Below are 13,615 nucleotides of genomic sequence, written 5' to 3'. Positions count from 1 at the left end.
ATACAAGAATATAACTACTATAATACTGCCCCCTATGTACAAGAATATAACTACTATAATACTGCCCCCTATGTACAAGAATATAACTACTATAATACTGCCCCTATATACAAGAATATAACTACTATAATACTGCCCCCTATGTACAAGAATATAACTACTATAATACTGCCCCTATATACAAGAATATAACTACTATAATACAGCCCCTATATACAAGAATATAACTACTATAATACTGCCCCTATATACAAGAATATAACTACTATAATACTGCCCCTATATACAAGAATATAACTACTATAATACTGCCCCTATATACAAGAATATAACTACTATAATACTGCCCCTATGTACAAGAATATAACTACTAGAATATAACTACTAGAATATAACTACTATAATACTGCTCCTATGTACAAGAATATAACTACTATAATACTGCCCCTATGTACAAGAATATAACTACTAGAATATAACTACTATAATACTGCTCATACAGTATGTACAAGAATATAACTACTATAATACTGCCCCCTATGTACAAGAACATAACTACTATAATACTGCCCCTATATACAAGAACATAACTACTATAATACTGCCCCCTATACACAAGAACATAACTACTATAATACTGCCCCTATGTACAAGAATATAACTACTATAATACTGCCCCTATGTACAAGAATATAACTACTATAATACTGCCCCTATGTACAGGAATATAACTACTATAATACTGCCCCTATGTACAGGAATATAACTACTATAATACTGCCCCTATGTACAAGAACATAACTACTATAATACTGCCCCTATGTACAAGAATATAACTACTATAATACTGCCCCTATGTACAAGAATATAACTACTATAATACTGCCCCTATATACAAGAATATAATTACTATAATACTGCCCCTATATACAAGAATATAATTACTATAATACTGCCCCCTATGTACAAGAATATAACTACTATAATACTGCCCCCTATGTACAAGAATATAACTACTATAATACTGCCCCTATATACAAGAATATAACTACTATAATACTGCCCCCTATGTACAAGAATATAATTACTATAATACTGCCCCCTATGTACAAGAATATAACTACTATAATACTGCCCCTATATACAAGAATATAACTACTATAATACTGCTCCTATATACAAGAATATAACTACTATAATACTGCCCCTATATACAAGAATATAACTACTATAATACTGCCCCTATGTACAAGAATATAACTACTATAATACTGCCCCCTATGTACAAGAATATAACTACTATAATACTGCCCCCTATGTACAAGAATATAACTACTATAATACTGCTCCTATATACACAAGAATATAACTACTATAATACTGCCCCTATATACAAGAATATAACTACTATCTATAATACTGCCCCTATATACAAGAATATAACTACTATAATACTGCCCCTATATACAAGAATATAACTACTATAATACTGCCCCTATATACAAGAATATAACTACTATAATACTGCTCCTATATACAAGAAAATAACTACTATAATACTGCCCCTATATACAAGAATATAACTTCTATAATACTGCCCCTATGTACAAGAATATAACTACTATAATACTGCCCCCTATGTACAAGAATATAACTACTATAATACTGCCCCTATGTACAAGAATATAACTACTATAATACTGCCCCCTATGTACAAGAATATAACTACTATAATACTGCTCCTATATACAAGAATATAACTACTATAATACTGCCCCTATATACAAGAATATAACTACTATAATACTGCCCCTATATACAAGAATATAACTACTATAATACTGCCCCTATATACAAGAATATAACTACTATAATACTGCCCCTATATACAAGAATATAACTACTATAATACTGCCCCTATATACAAGAATATAACTACTATAATACTGCCCCTATGTACAAGAATATAACTACTAGAATATAACTACTATAATACTGCTCATATGTACAAGAATATAACTACTATAATACTGCCCCCTATGTACAAGAATATAACTACTATAATACTGCTCCTATATACAAGAATATAACTACTATAATACTGCCCCTATATACAAGAATATAACTACTATAATACTGCCCCTATATACAAGAATATAACTACTATAATACTGCCCCTATGTACAAGAATATAACTACTAGAATATAACTACTATAATACTGCCCCCTATGTACAAGAATATAACTACTATAATACTGCTCCTATGTACAAGAGTATAACTACTATAATACTGCTCCCTATGTACAAGAGTATAACTACTATAATACTGCTCCTATGTACAAGAATATAACTACTATAATACTGCTCCTATGTACAAGAATATAACTACTATAATACTGCCCCTATATACAAGAATATAACTACTATAATACTGCCCCATGTACAAGAATATAACTACTATAATACTGCCCCTATGTACAAGAATATAACTACTATAATACTGCCCCCTATGTACAAGAATATAACTACTATAATACTGCCCCTATGTACAGGAATATAACTACTATAATACTGCCCCCTATGTACAAGAATATAACTACTATAATACTGCTCCCTATGTACAAGAGTATAACTACTATAATACTGCTCCTATGTACAAGAATATAACTACTATAATACTGCTCCTATGTACAAGAATATAACTACTATAATACTGCCCCTATATACAAGAATATAACTACTATAATACTGCCCCTATGTACAAGAGTATAACTACTATAATACTGCCCCTATGTACAAGAATATAACTACTATAATACTGCCCCCTATGTACAAGAGTATAACTACTATAATACTGCCCCTATGTACAAGAATATAACTACTATAATACTGCCCCTATATACAAGAATATAACTACTATAATACTGCTCCTATGTACAAGAATATAACTACTATAATACTGCTCCCTATGTACAAGAATATAACTACTATAATACTGCTCCTATGTACAAGAATATAACTACTATAATACTGCTCCTATGTACAAGAATATAACTACTATAATACTGCTCCTATGTACAAGAATATAACTACTATAATACTGCCCCTATATACAAGAATATAACTACTATAATACTGCCCCTATGTACAAGAATATAACTACTAGAATATAACTACTATAATACTGCTCCCTATGTACAAGAGTATAACTACTATAATACTGCTCCTATGTACAAGAATATAACTACTATAATACGGCCCCTATATACAAGAATATAACTACTATAATACTGCCCCTATGTACAAGAATATAACTACTAGAATATAACTACTATAATACTGCCCCCTATGTACAAGAGTATAACTACTATAATACTGCTCCTATGTACAAGAATATAACTACTATAATACTGCCCCTATATGCAAGAATATAACTACTATAATACTGCCCCTATGTACAAGAGTATAACTACTATAATACTGCCCCTATGTACAAGAATATAACTACTATAATACTGCCCCCTATGTACAAGAGTATAACTACTATAATACTGCTCCTATGTACAAGAATATAACTACTATAATACTGCCCCTATGTACAAGAGTATAACTACTATAATACTGCCCCTATGTACAAGAATATAACTACTATAATACTGCCCCTATGTACAATAGTATAACTACTATAATACTGCTCCTATGTACAAGAATATAACTACTATAATACTGCCCCTATATGCAAGAATATAACTACTATAATACTGCCCCTATGTACAAGAATATAACTACTATAATACTGCCCCTATGTACAAGAATATAACTACTATAATACTGCTCCTATATACAAGAATATAACTACTATAATACTGCTCCTATGTACAAGAATATAACTACTATAATACTGCTCCTATGTACAAGAATATAACTACTATAATACTGCTCCCTATGTACAAGAATATAACTACTATAATACTGCCCCTATATACAAAGATATAACTACTATAATACTGCTCCTATGTACAAGAATATAACTACTATAATACAGCCCCTATGTACAGGAATATAACTGTAACTACTACTATAATACTGCTGCTTCTACGGCACCTGGTTATACAGATATAGGGGACAGGTCTCAGTATTGCACTGGTATATATGGGACAGTTGGATTTTGGGTGCGGGGTGGTGATAAGCGCCCTTCAGTCTCTTCTATATGGACATGCTATGTGTGCTGTGCACAGAGCGCAGGATTTGCTGCATTCCTCTGCGCTGCTCCCACAGTCCTCCTCTCTGTTTACATGTCAGGCTGCTGCTCTGGGAAGATCTATGGGGCTTCATGGCAGAACAGCGGGGTCAGCAAGTGCTTGAAATGTAAAGTGAAGCCCCCGGGAGCTCTGTGTCCATATCTGGGATGCATGTGTGCGGGCTCGCAGCGCCGGGGCCCAGGAGGTGCTCGCTGCTGGAACTGCCTTATTTCTGCAGTCTTTTCATTGTGACATTTTAGCTTGTGTGGATAATTCCAAAGGCTCCAGAAACAAAAGAACCAGTCAATGTATTAAACTGCTCCCAGTATCTGTGCAGCACAGTGGACTTGCAGTGTATTTATGAGGCCGCCGCTCCGTCCCTTAATCTTCCTGGGCCAATTAGTAGCGAGTCCATTATATAAACCCCCCAGGTGGTCGGTGTGTTACGGATTATCGGCTGTAGGAAAACAATCACATACGTGAAGCACAGCAGGAGGACAATGGATGACGATCAGCGAGCGCGGATGATCCGGCAGTGGATGAAGCCGCGGACATTACAGGGGTTTATGGAGAAGAGGTTTCGCCCCGTTTACGATGCATTGATCACCGTTTTCAATATCTCTGCTTCTTGTCAGTGAATAGAGAATATTCTACACAGCTGAGGGCTTGTTAGGCTAAATTCATACAACGGTATAAAAACCTGTACAACTTCCCCCCATTAGAAAGAGATGATTCCTCATCTGTATTGTCATTGTGTGACATTAGTTTATCGGCAATTTACAAGACCAAACAGTTTGCTATGGGAATAATGACAATGCATCCGTAAAGGCTGGACACCACGCTGGTGATCTGGGATACATGGATTTTTGTGATAAAATCACCGTAAAATCCTTTTCTCCGAGGCGCTCATTGGGGGACACAGCACAGTACCTGTGTCCCCCAATGAGGCGAAGGAGAAACAAGGTTTTTGTTCCCATAGAGTTGAATAGGAAAGGGTCATCCGAAATATGGAGAACATTAAAGGAGGCTGCGATTTCTTTTCACAAACATTTTTGGCTTGGTATAAAGTAGCAGTCAATATTCTGAGCAGCCGGTGGAATAACATCGGCCCGAGACTCGTTAGACGGATGTCAGGAGCATTTTTTTCACAGATCTGAATGGACATTTGTTTGATCGCACCGTTACAATGTATCCAGTCAGACACTCCTCTGTGAGAAACATCAGCAGCACAAAACGCTCTGTGAGAAACATCAGCAGCACAAAACGCTCCGGACCAGTTTGTTACAATGTGTCAGAGCAGCTGTGGCATCATCTCCAGAGAGGATGGAGCAGCCTGGACACAACTGCAGCAAAACAAGTTACTGTTCATTGGCAGCAAGCAGAGATATGGAGATATGTACAATGGTGAGACGTCCGGCTCATGAGAGCTGCAGAGCTTTCCACTACATCCTGAGAGGCCTGTACCGCCACCGAGCCGACACTGCAGCGCCCACATCTGCATTATGCAAAGCTCTATTTTCTCCACTTCGAACCTTCACCCTGCAAAGTGATGATTTTAACATCTCGCTCGTCAGGAATCATGCACAAACATTTTTTTCCTTTAAGTTTGGTTATTTGGGGCATAGAATCGGCTGTTCGGCAACAGGAAGATGTGGGGAAGTGGGGGACGGGCGCCGTACCTGGATGAGGGAGACGTTGTACAGGCTGAGCCGGAAGAGATGATTCCTGCGACGGAGAAAGAGAAAAACGAATGAAACTCAGAAATGAACGCAAAGCGTCACAGATTGTATCGGAGATGATCGCTATCACTGATTCCTGCCATCATATCCCGAGCCAGTCATTGCATCCATTACTCTTCATTACATCACAAACTGAACAGAAAATGACACGACGCTGCAGTTTACGCCGTGGAGACTCGGCCCAAATTGTTCCGTGATGTTCCGGGAATCGGCCTCGGTTATTATTCTGCAATTATGGGTTGTAAATCACAACATCCGTCACATTGCCGGGTCAGGACTACAGGGTCACGGCTCATGATATATAGGGGACATTATAGGACCCCCTCACAAAGGTCACATGATGGAGGAGACAGAAGACCCCTGGGCAAGGATTGCCTCTGCTAGATTCAGACAGACCACCCTCCGTTCAGAAGTCCCCTTTACAGTGTAATATTGGGTGGTCGGCCGTAGAGCATTCCCTTTAATATACACGATCCCACGGCAATCATCACAACTTTCCACTATTGTTACATCGCACGAGGACGTCTGCCGGACGGAAATCCAGGACATTTACAGATCGGACTCTTCGCCCTCTGGGCTTTAGCTTTTCGCCTTTCCATGCGCCATGACCGCAGGTAACGATCATTATACTTGGAGCCATTTTCAGATCTCGTCCCTGTGCGGTAATTGAAGCGGTTTCGTGGGATCTTTATCACAGTTTTTTTTAGACTTCAGTTGTTCCGGATTTCGTACCCATGTGTTATATGGTGTCACGATCTATACATGGGTGTGCGGCTGCATAGTTATCTGTCCATTTTATCATATACAACAATGGCCATAGAAGAATGATATTCACTTTTCCATAATTTAACCCTATGTGAGACAGGTATAAAATCGCCTACATAATCATGCATGTAATGATGTCTGGAACGTGTGTTGGGGTGTTAGTGCTCGTCTTGATTCTGTTTTTGGACACTATTGTTTTCTATGTAACACTATGGTGGTGACCTCGATGGGTTCACACGTCTGATTAGTCGGTGACACACTGATAGAATGTTGTAATATCTGTGTCCCCTCCTGCTGCTTCTTGTTCTCCGTATTTTATAAACAGCCTGATTGTGGGGCAGGTGATAAAGTAACACCTGGAAAATGTCACCAAGGTCGGGGCGTCCCCCAGTCTGATCTCCAGACACAGCCCACCCTCAGCCGTCCCACAGGGCGCCCGGGCCGCGGCCTGTCAACCGCGCAGATGATCATCCATTACGACGCAGCGTTTAACGGGATGTATAATAAAGCAGGAACAAGCCCCGCGGGAACATGAATATTTCACAGAGCAATTTCCCCGCTCTGATCTTCTGTCTCCACGTGAGGTGTCGGCAATAATCAGACTGAAGCCGCGAAAGGGGAATCCGCTCAGACAAACCGCCAGCGCCCAATCATCGACCCCAACTGAGAGTTACACAGTGCAAATATATACACACCCCTTGACCTGCTATATACTCTGCTGACGGGGGAAGATTACCCCTCAAGCACCGGAAGAGTTATCAGCGTTTATCTGCGGTGTTACTTGGGACTGCAGGTGTCCACTACTACATTATCTGTACTCAGAGCGTTACCATTGTTTTATCTGCGGTGTTACTTGGGACTGCAGGTGTCCACTACTACATTATCTGTACTCAGAGCGTTACCACTGTGTTATCTGTGGTGTTACATAGGACTGCAGGTGACATCTACTACATTATCTGTACTCAGAGGTATCACTGTTATCTGTGGTGTTACATAGGACTGCAAGTGACATCTACTACATTATCTGTGGTGTTACACAGGACTGCAGGCGACATCTACTACATTATCTGTACTCAGAGCATTATCACTGTGTTATCTGTGGTGTTACATAGGTCTGCAGGTGACATCTACTACATATCTGCACTGTATAATCTGTGGTGTTACACAGGACTGCTGGTAAAGTCACTCTCCAGTACGGTAGAGTTGAGATGGATCTGCAGCTCACTGAGTGATCACGTTACAGCTGCTGCCATTATAACTCTATGGTATGGGAGGAGGCAGCTGCAGACACTTTCTGCTGCTTGTAGTGCATGTCCTTGTGTTCCCCCAGTGCAGGATTCACAGCCACACTGCTCTTTCTTGCTGTGCGGATGTGAGAGAGCGATAGGGGTGCAGGACCTCCTCTTCTCCCCATCTGCTCTGTCTAGGAGACATCATGGCAGCGACTCTCCTGAATGATTAGTGTGGGAGAGACAAAGACATTTTTCTCTAACATGATACAAAGTTTTTTCTATGGGAGTTTCTTTAGGATCGGAGTTGAACTTTCAGGACAGACAGGGACATTTCTACTGATTGACCCAGGGGCCGCTGCAGTCCTTTTATTTCCGCAGCTCCACAGATTACCCTAACGCACCGGCACAGAAAGTCACATACCCCTGAGCTGTCCGGGCCGGGGGTGCCTCGTACCTCTCTGTGCCTGGATTCAGCATCATAGGGAAGATTAGGAGATTACGCCCCAGTCACATGAGACCCGAGCTCCACTCTTCATGACATCCGGGGTAATCTGCGGCGGCTCGGCAGCGCCAGCACACGCAGCACCCACCTTACTATTACATAGGACGATGATAGGTGGTCCCACCGGTGGGGTCTCCTGAAATCAGTGGCTACCATTGTAGAAAGTGTAATGTGCACCAGGTGTTACATGGTGTCACTGAACCCATTCAGCTCTGCTTCATCTGCTCGTACATAGAAACCTCATAAATTACCTGGCGCCTACGATCAGCTGATTCCTGTTGACGTCGAGAGTGAGCTGCGAGAAATCCTGCACGTCGCCATACGAAAAGTTAGACAACCAAGGCTTCAGGTCTGGGGAGGAAAAGATAAAAATATATTAATTGCATCTGTAATTAGCCCTCTCCCTGCTGTAAGTGGTTACATGCTGAGCAGACATGGGCAAACCCAAACAGTAAAGTTCGGTGTCCGTACTGAACACCTACTGCTCAGGCACGGACACCGTACACGGACTTCACCAGGAAGTCTGTGTTACTGTTCGGGTTCGGCTGCACAAACAATGGGTGTTTGTCACACTGTCATGTGTATGACAGCTAGCGACTGTCACGGTGCTAGCGGGGATGTCACTGAGGCTATCGCAGTTCAGCCCAGCTGGGAACGGAGCCTCAGTGATGGGAGGCAGCCTCTATGTCGTCACCACCGGTCTCTGACGCTGCGCTCGCAGCCGCTCAGTCACCTGTGGTTCTCAGCCGGGGCGGTCGCATCTTGGCACTGTCCAGGTTGAAAACGGTTTATCCCCCAGACATGGATTATGGCGTGAGACGGAACAACGGGCAGGTATGGTATATTGTTGTTCTTTTATTTTAATTTTATTACAGGAGATCGAGGGCTTCGCTGGGATTAGGCGCTTAAATAAAAATAGAAAACTGTGCTTAGTCTTAATTGAAATTATGGACTTTATTCTGGCTGTGTCTTTATTTACCATACAGCTATAGAATTAGTAATGGACAGGTGTCTTATAGACGCCCCTCCATTACTGAGCCGTGGGCTCGAGGTCACCAGACAACAGAAAGGTGACATCAACCCCACAAATATGAACCACACTTATTACCACCACAGGGCAAGAGGGAAGAGCCGGACAAAGCGCCAGAATTGGTGCATCAATAGATGCGCCTTTTCTAGGCGGCTGCGGGCTGCTATTTTTAGGTTGGGGGTCAATATCCATGGTCCCTTACAAGCCTGAGAATACCAGCCCCCAGCTGTCTGCTTTAGCAAGGTTGGTTGTCAAAAATGGGGGGAACCCACTCGTTTTTTTTTTTTTAATTTATTTAAATAATTTTTTAAAAAAAACTGTGGGACGGCTCTATTCTTGATACAAGCCTTGCTGATGCTGACAGCTGAGGGTTGCAGCCCCGAGCTGTGTCTGGCTGGTTATCAGGTACCCACGCCGCTTTTTTCTGTTATTTATTTACTCCCATCAGCCGCTCCTGCTCTCACTGTAATTAGCGGCTGCAGGTGTTGGATGATGGGATCAGTAGTCCCATCAGCTGACACCAGTGACGGAAGGTAAACTTTATACCTGGGATCAGAGCTGAGCACTGTCTTTTCACAGCGTGGGAACTGCGGCTCTCTGACCGGCGGGGAGGATTTCCCCGCTGATCAGAAGCGGTGTTTGCCGCACTGTCATGCACATTACAGCACAGCAAACACTGGATGTTCAAGCCCTCTATTCAAGTGAATGGGATGTGGGTTCGGGTCTGGGTATTGTTCTGGTACCTGAATCTGAACTTTTGTAACTGTTCGGCTGAACCCGAACATCCAGGTAACCGCCCATTACTAATGCCGAGTGCCTGCTTCTGATGCCAGCATGCTGGGACTTGTACTGTCGAAGCTGCACTGATTGACCTGATTATCTCTGTACCATACAGGACTCCCAGGGGAGCAGCATATAGAAGGGAGATTGGCCAAAGAGGTCATGGAAAGGATAAGACCCCAGACCCTCCGGCCTAGATTACGACTTTGTGCCCCATAAAGGGGTCCCTGTCCCTTCTGTTTCCTCTGATGTCTGCTGCACCTTGGGTCTTCTGTCCTTCCCACCATTGCACAAGGTTACACATAGGAGGCTTCAGGCCTCGTGCAATCAGTCACCCTTCCCTGTACATGGCGCTGCAGGAAGACGATCATTTTGGAAAGCAGCTATTAAATGCAATATTTCTAAGGAAATACAGGAGTGAGAGCCGCAGTAAAGAGTCTGCCAGGTGGAAGCCGGAGCCACAGTAAAGAGTCTGCCAGGTGGAAGCCGGAGCCACAGTAAAGAGTCTGCCAGGTGGAAGCCGGAGCCACAGTAAAGAGTCTGCCAGGTGGAAGCCAGAGCCCCAGTAAAGAGCTGACAAGGGGAAAGCCAAAGCCTCAGAAAAGAGCCGACCGGGGGTAAGCCAGGGCCCCAGTAAAGAGCCGGCCGGGGGAAAGCCAGAGCCCCAGTAAAGAGCCGGCCGGGGGGAAGCCAGAGCCCCAGTAAAGAGCCGGCCGGGGGAAAGCCAGAGCCCCAGTAAAGATTCCGGAGACCACTCATGTGCAGAGGCTTCTAATCCATGGAGGGGGCCACTCAATGCGCAAAGACTTCTCATTCATGGATGGCATCACTCTGGAGAATAAGGGGGCAGGAGCGCAGAGAATAAGGGGGCAGGAGCGCGGAGAATAAGGGGGCAGGAGCGCGGAGAATAAGGGGGCAGGAGCGCGGAGAATAAGGGGGCAGGAGCGCGGAGAATAAGGGGGCAGGAGCGCGGAGAATAAGGGGGCAGGAGCGCGGAGAATAAGGGGGCAGGAGCGCGGAGAATAAGGGGGCAGGAGAGCGGAGAATAAGGGGGCAGGAGAGCGGAGAATAAGGGGCAGGAGCGCGGGGAATAAGGGGCAGGAGCGTGGAGAATAAGGGGGCAGGAGCGTGGGGAATAAGGGGCAGGAGCGCGGAGAATAAGGGGCAGGAGCGCGGAGAATAAGGGGGCAGGAGCGCGGAGAATAAGGGGGCAGGAGCGCGGAGAATAAGGGGGCAGGAGCGCGGAGAATAAGGGGGCAGGAGCGCGGAGAATAAGGGGGCAGGAGCGCGGAGAATAAGGGGGCAGGAGCGCGGAGAATAAGGGGGCAGGAGCGCGGAGAATAAGGGGGCAGGAGCGCGGAGAATAAGGGGGCAGGAGCGCGGAGAATAAGGGGGCAGGAGCGTGGGAAATAAGGGGCAGGAGAGCGGAGAATAAGGGGCAGGAGCGCGGAGAATAAGGGGCAGGAGCGCGGAGAATAAGGGGCAGGAGCGCGGAGAATAAGGGGCAGGAGCGCGGAGAATAAGGGGCAGGAGCGCGGAGAATAAGGGGCAGGAGCGTGGAGAATAAGGGGCAGGAGCGTGGGGAATAAGGGGCAGGAGCGTGGGGAATAAGGGGCAGGAGCGTGGGGAATAAGGGGCAGGAGCGTGGAGAATAAGGGGGCAGGAGCGTGGAGAATAAGGGGGCAGGAGCGTGGAGAATAAGGGGGCAGGAGCGCGGAGAATAAGGGGGCAGGAGCGCGGAGAATAAGGGGGCAGGAGCGCGGAGAATAAGGGGGCAGGAGCGCGGAGAATAAGGGGCAGGAGCGCGGAGAATAAGGGGCAGGAGCGCGGAGAATAAGGGGCAGGAGCGCGGAGAATAAGGGGCAGGAGCGCGGAGAATAAGGGGCAGGAGCGCGGGGAATAAGGGGCAGGAGCGTGGAGAATAAGGGGCAGGAGCGTGGAGAATAAGGGGGCAGGAGCGTGGAGAATAAGGGGCAGGAGCGTGGAGAATAAGGGGCAGGAGCGTGGAGAATAAGGGGCAGGAGCGTGGAGAATAAGGGGGCAGGAGCGTGGAGAATAAGGGGGCAGGAGCGCGGAGAATAAGGGGGCAGGAGCGCGGAGAATAAGGGGCACGAGCGTGGAGAATAAGGGGCAGGAGCGTGGAGAATAAGGGGCAGGAGTGTGGGGAATAAGGGGCACGAACGCGGAGAATAAGGGGCAGGAACGCGGAGAATAAGGGGCAGGAACGCGGAGAATAAGGGGCAGGAGCGCGGAGAATAAGGGGCAGCGCTGGGGATATTGAGGCGTCACAGACACTTAATGGATTTGTCAATAAAAGGGTAAAAACTGATGGAATATTTATTAATGTTCGTTAGTAACCATAGAAACCAATGACTTAAAGAAAAAATAACACTAAAGAGAAAACTTTTGCCGGATACTATACAATATTGGATGCACCTCAGGATCAGTACAGGTTAAGTAATGTAATACAGTCATGGCTTGAAACTGTTCCGGACAATGAAGCTTTTCTCCCAGAACATTATTACAATTCCCCTAGTTTCACATTAGCGTTTACGGCCTCAGCGTCGGGCTGCGCACGGCCGCCGCTAAGCCCCGCCTCCGCCGGTAGTTCCGCCTATAGACGCATGACGCTGCATGCGTCCTGCGTCCCCTATCTTTAGCACTGGGGATGCAGGCCGTGCGCAGGTATGCCAAACGCAACAGGTTGCAATTTGGTGCGCTCGGCGCAGTGTCAAAAGGACGCATGCGCCGCCAAACGCATACCTGCGCACGGCCTGCATCCCCAGTGCTAAAGATAGGGGACGCATGTAGCGTCATGCGTCCATAGGCGGAGCTACCGGCGGAGGCGCGGCAGGGGGCGGGGCTTAGCTGCGGCCGTGCACAGCCCGACGCTGCGTCCGTAAACGCTAATGTGAAACTAGCCTTATATACATGTTTAATTCCTTTGTGTAAACTGGAAGGACCAAAAAAAAAAAAAGGGCAAATTAGCCATAACTTCATACAAAATTCCAGAAATAGGCCAGATAAAATTGTTGGCACCCTTCTTAATATTTGTGTGCACCTTGTGGAATAAAGAACTGCAGCCAATCGCTCCCTAGAACCATCCACAAGCTTCTTCCTCCTCTCAGACGGGATCTTGGACTCTTCTTACAATCTGCTCTCGATCTCATATTTCACCTTCTCCCATCAGCAATTGTTCAATGGGATTTACATCCGGACTCATTGCTGCCATTTCAGATTCCATCCATTTCTGGGGGCTTCTCGAAGTATGTTTGGGGTCACTGTCCTGCTGGGAGACCCATGACCTAGGACGCAATCCCAGCTT

The 13,615-nt window shown here is 44.9% G+C and overlaps 1 protein-coding gene across 5 annotated transcripts in view; it reads right to left on the bottom strand.

Annotated features, from left to right (window-relative positions):
• SEMA5B (semaphorin 5B) overlaps positions 1–13,615 on the bottom strand; it is a 241,460-nt gene that overhangs the window by 108,974 nt on the left and 118,871 nt on the right. For all 5 annotated transcript variants that reach the window (XM_073545278.1, XM_073545282.1, XM_073545279.1 and 2 more), the window contains 2 exons: positions 8,732–8,831; positions 5,922–5,967 (listed from right to left, as the gene is read on the bottom strand). In XM_073545278.1, the coding sequence (XP_073401379.1) occupies positions 5,922–5,967; positions 8,732–8,831 (146 nt within the window). The remainder of the gene's footprint in view (positions 1–5,921; positions 5,968–8,731; positions 8,832–13,615) is intronic.

The sequence above is a fragment of the Dendrobates tinctorius genome, unplaced genomic scaffold (assembly GCF_039654945.1).
Source record: "Dendrobates tinctorius isolate UK_male_01 unplaced genomic scaffold, ASM3965494v1 ptg000143l, whole genome shotgun sequence".
Taxonomy (NCBI): Eukaryota; Metazoa; Chordata; class Amphibia; order Anura; family Dendrobatidae; genus Dendrobates; species Dendrobates tinctorius.
The sequence above is the reverse complement of the archived record's forward strand: the minus strand, read 5'-3'. Positions and strand labels throughout refer to the sequence as shown.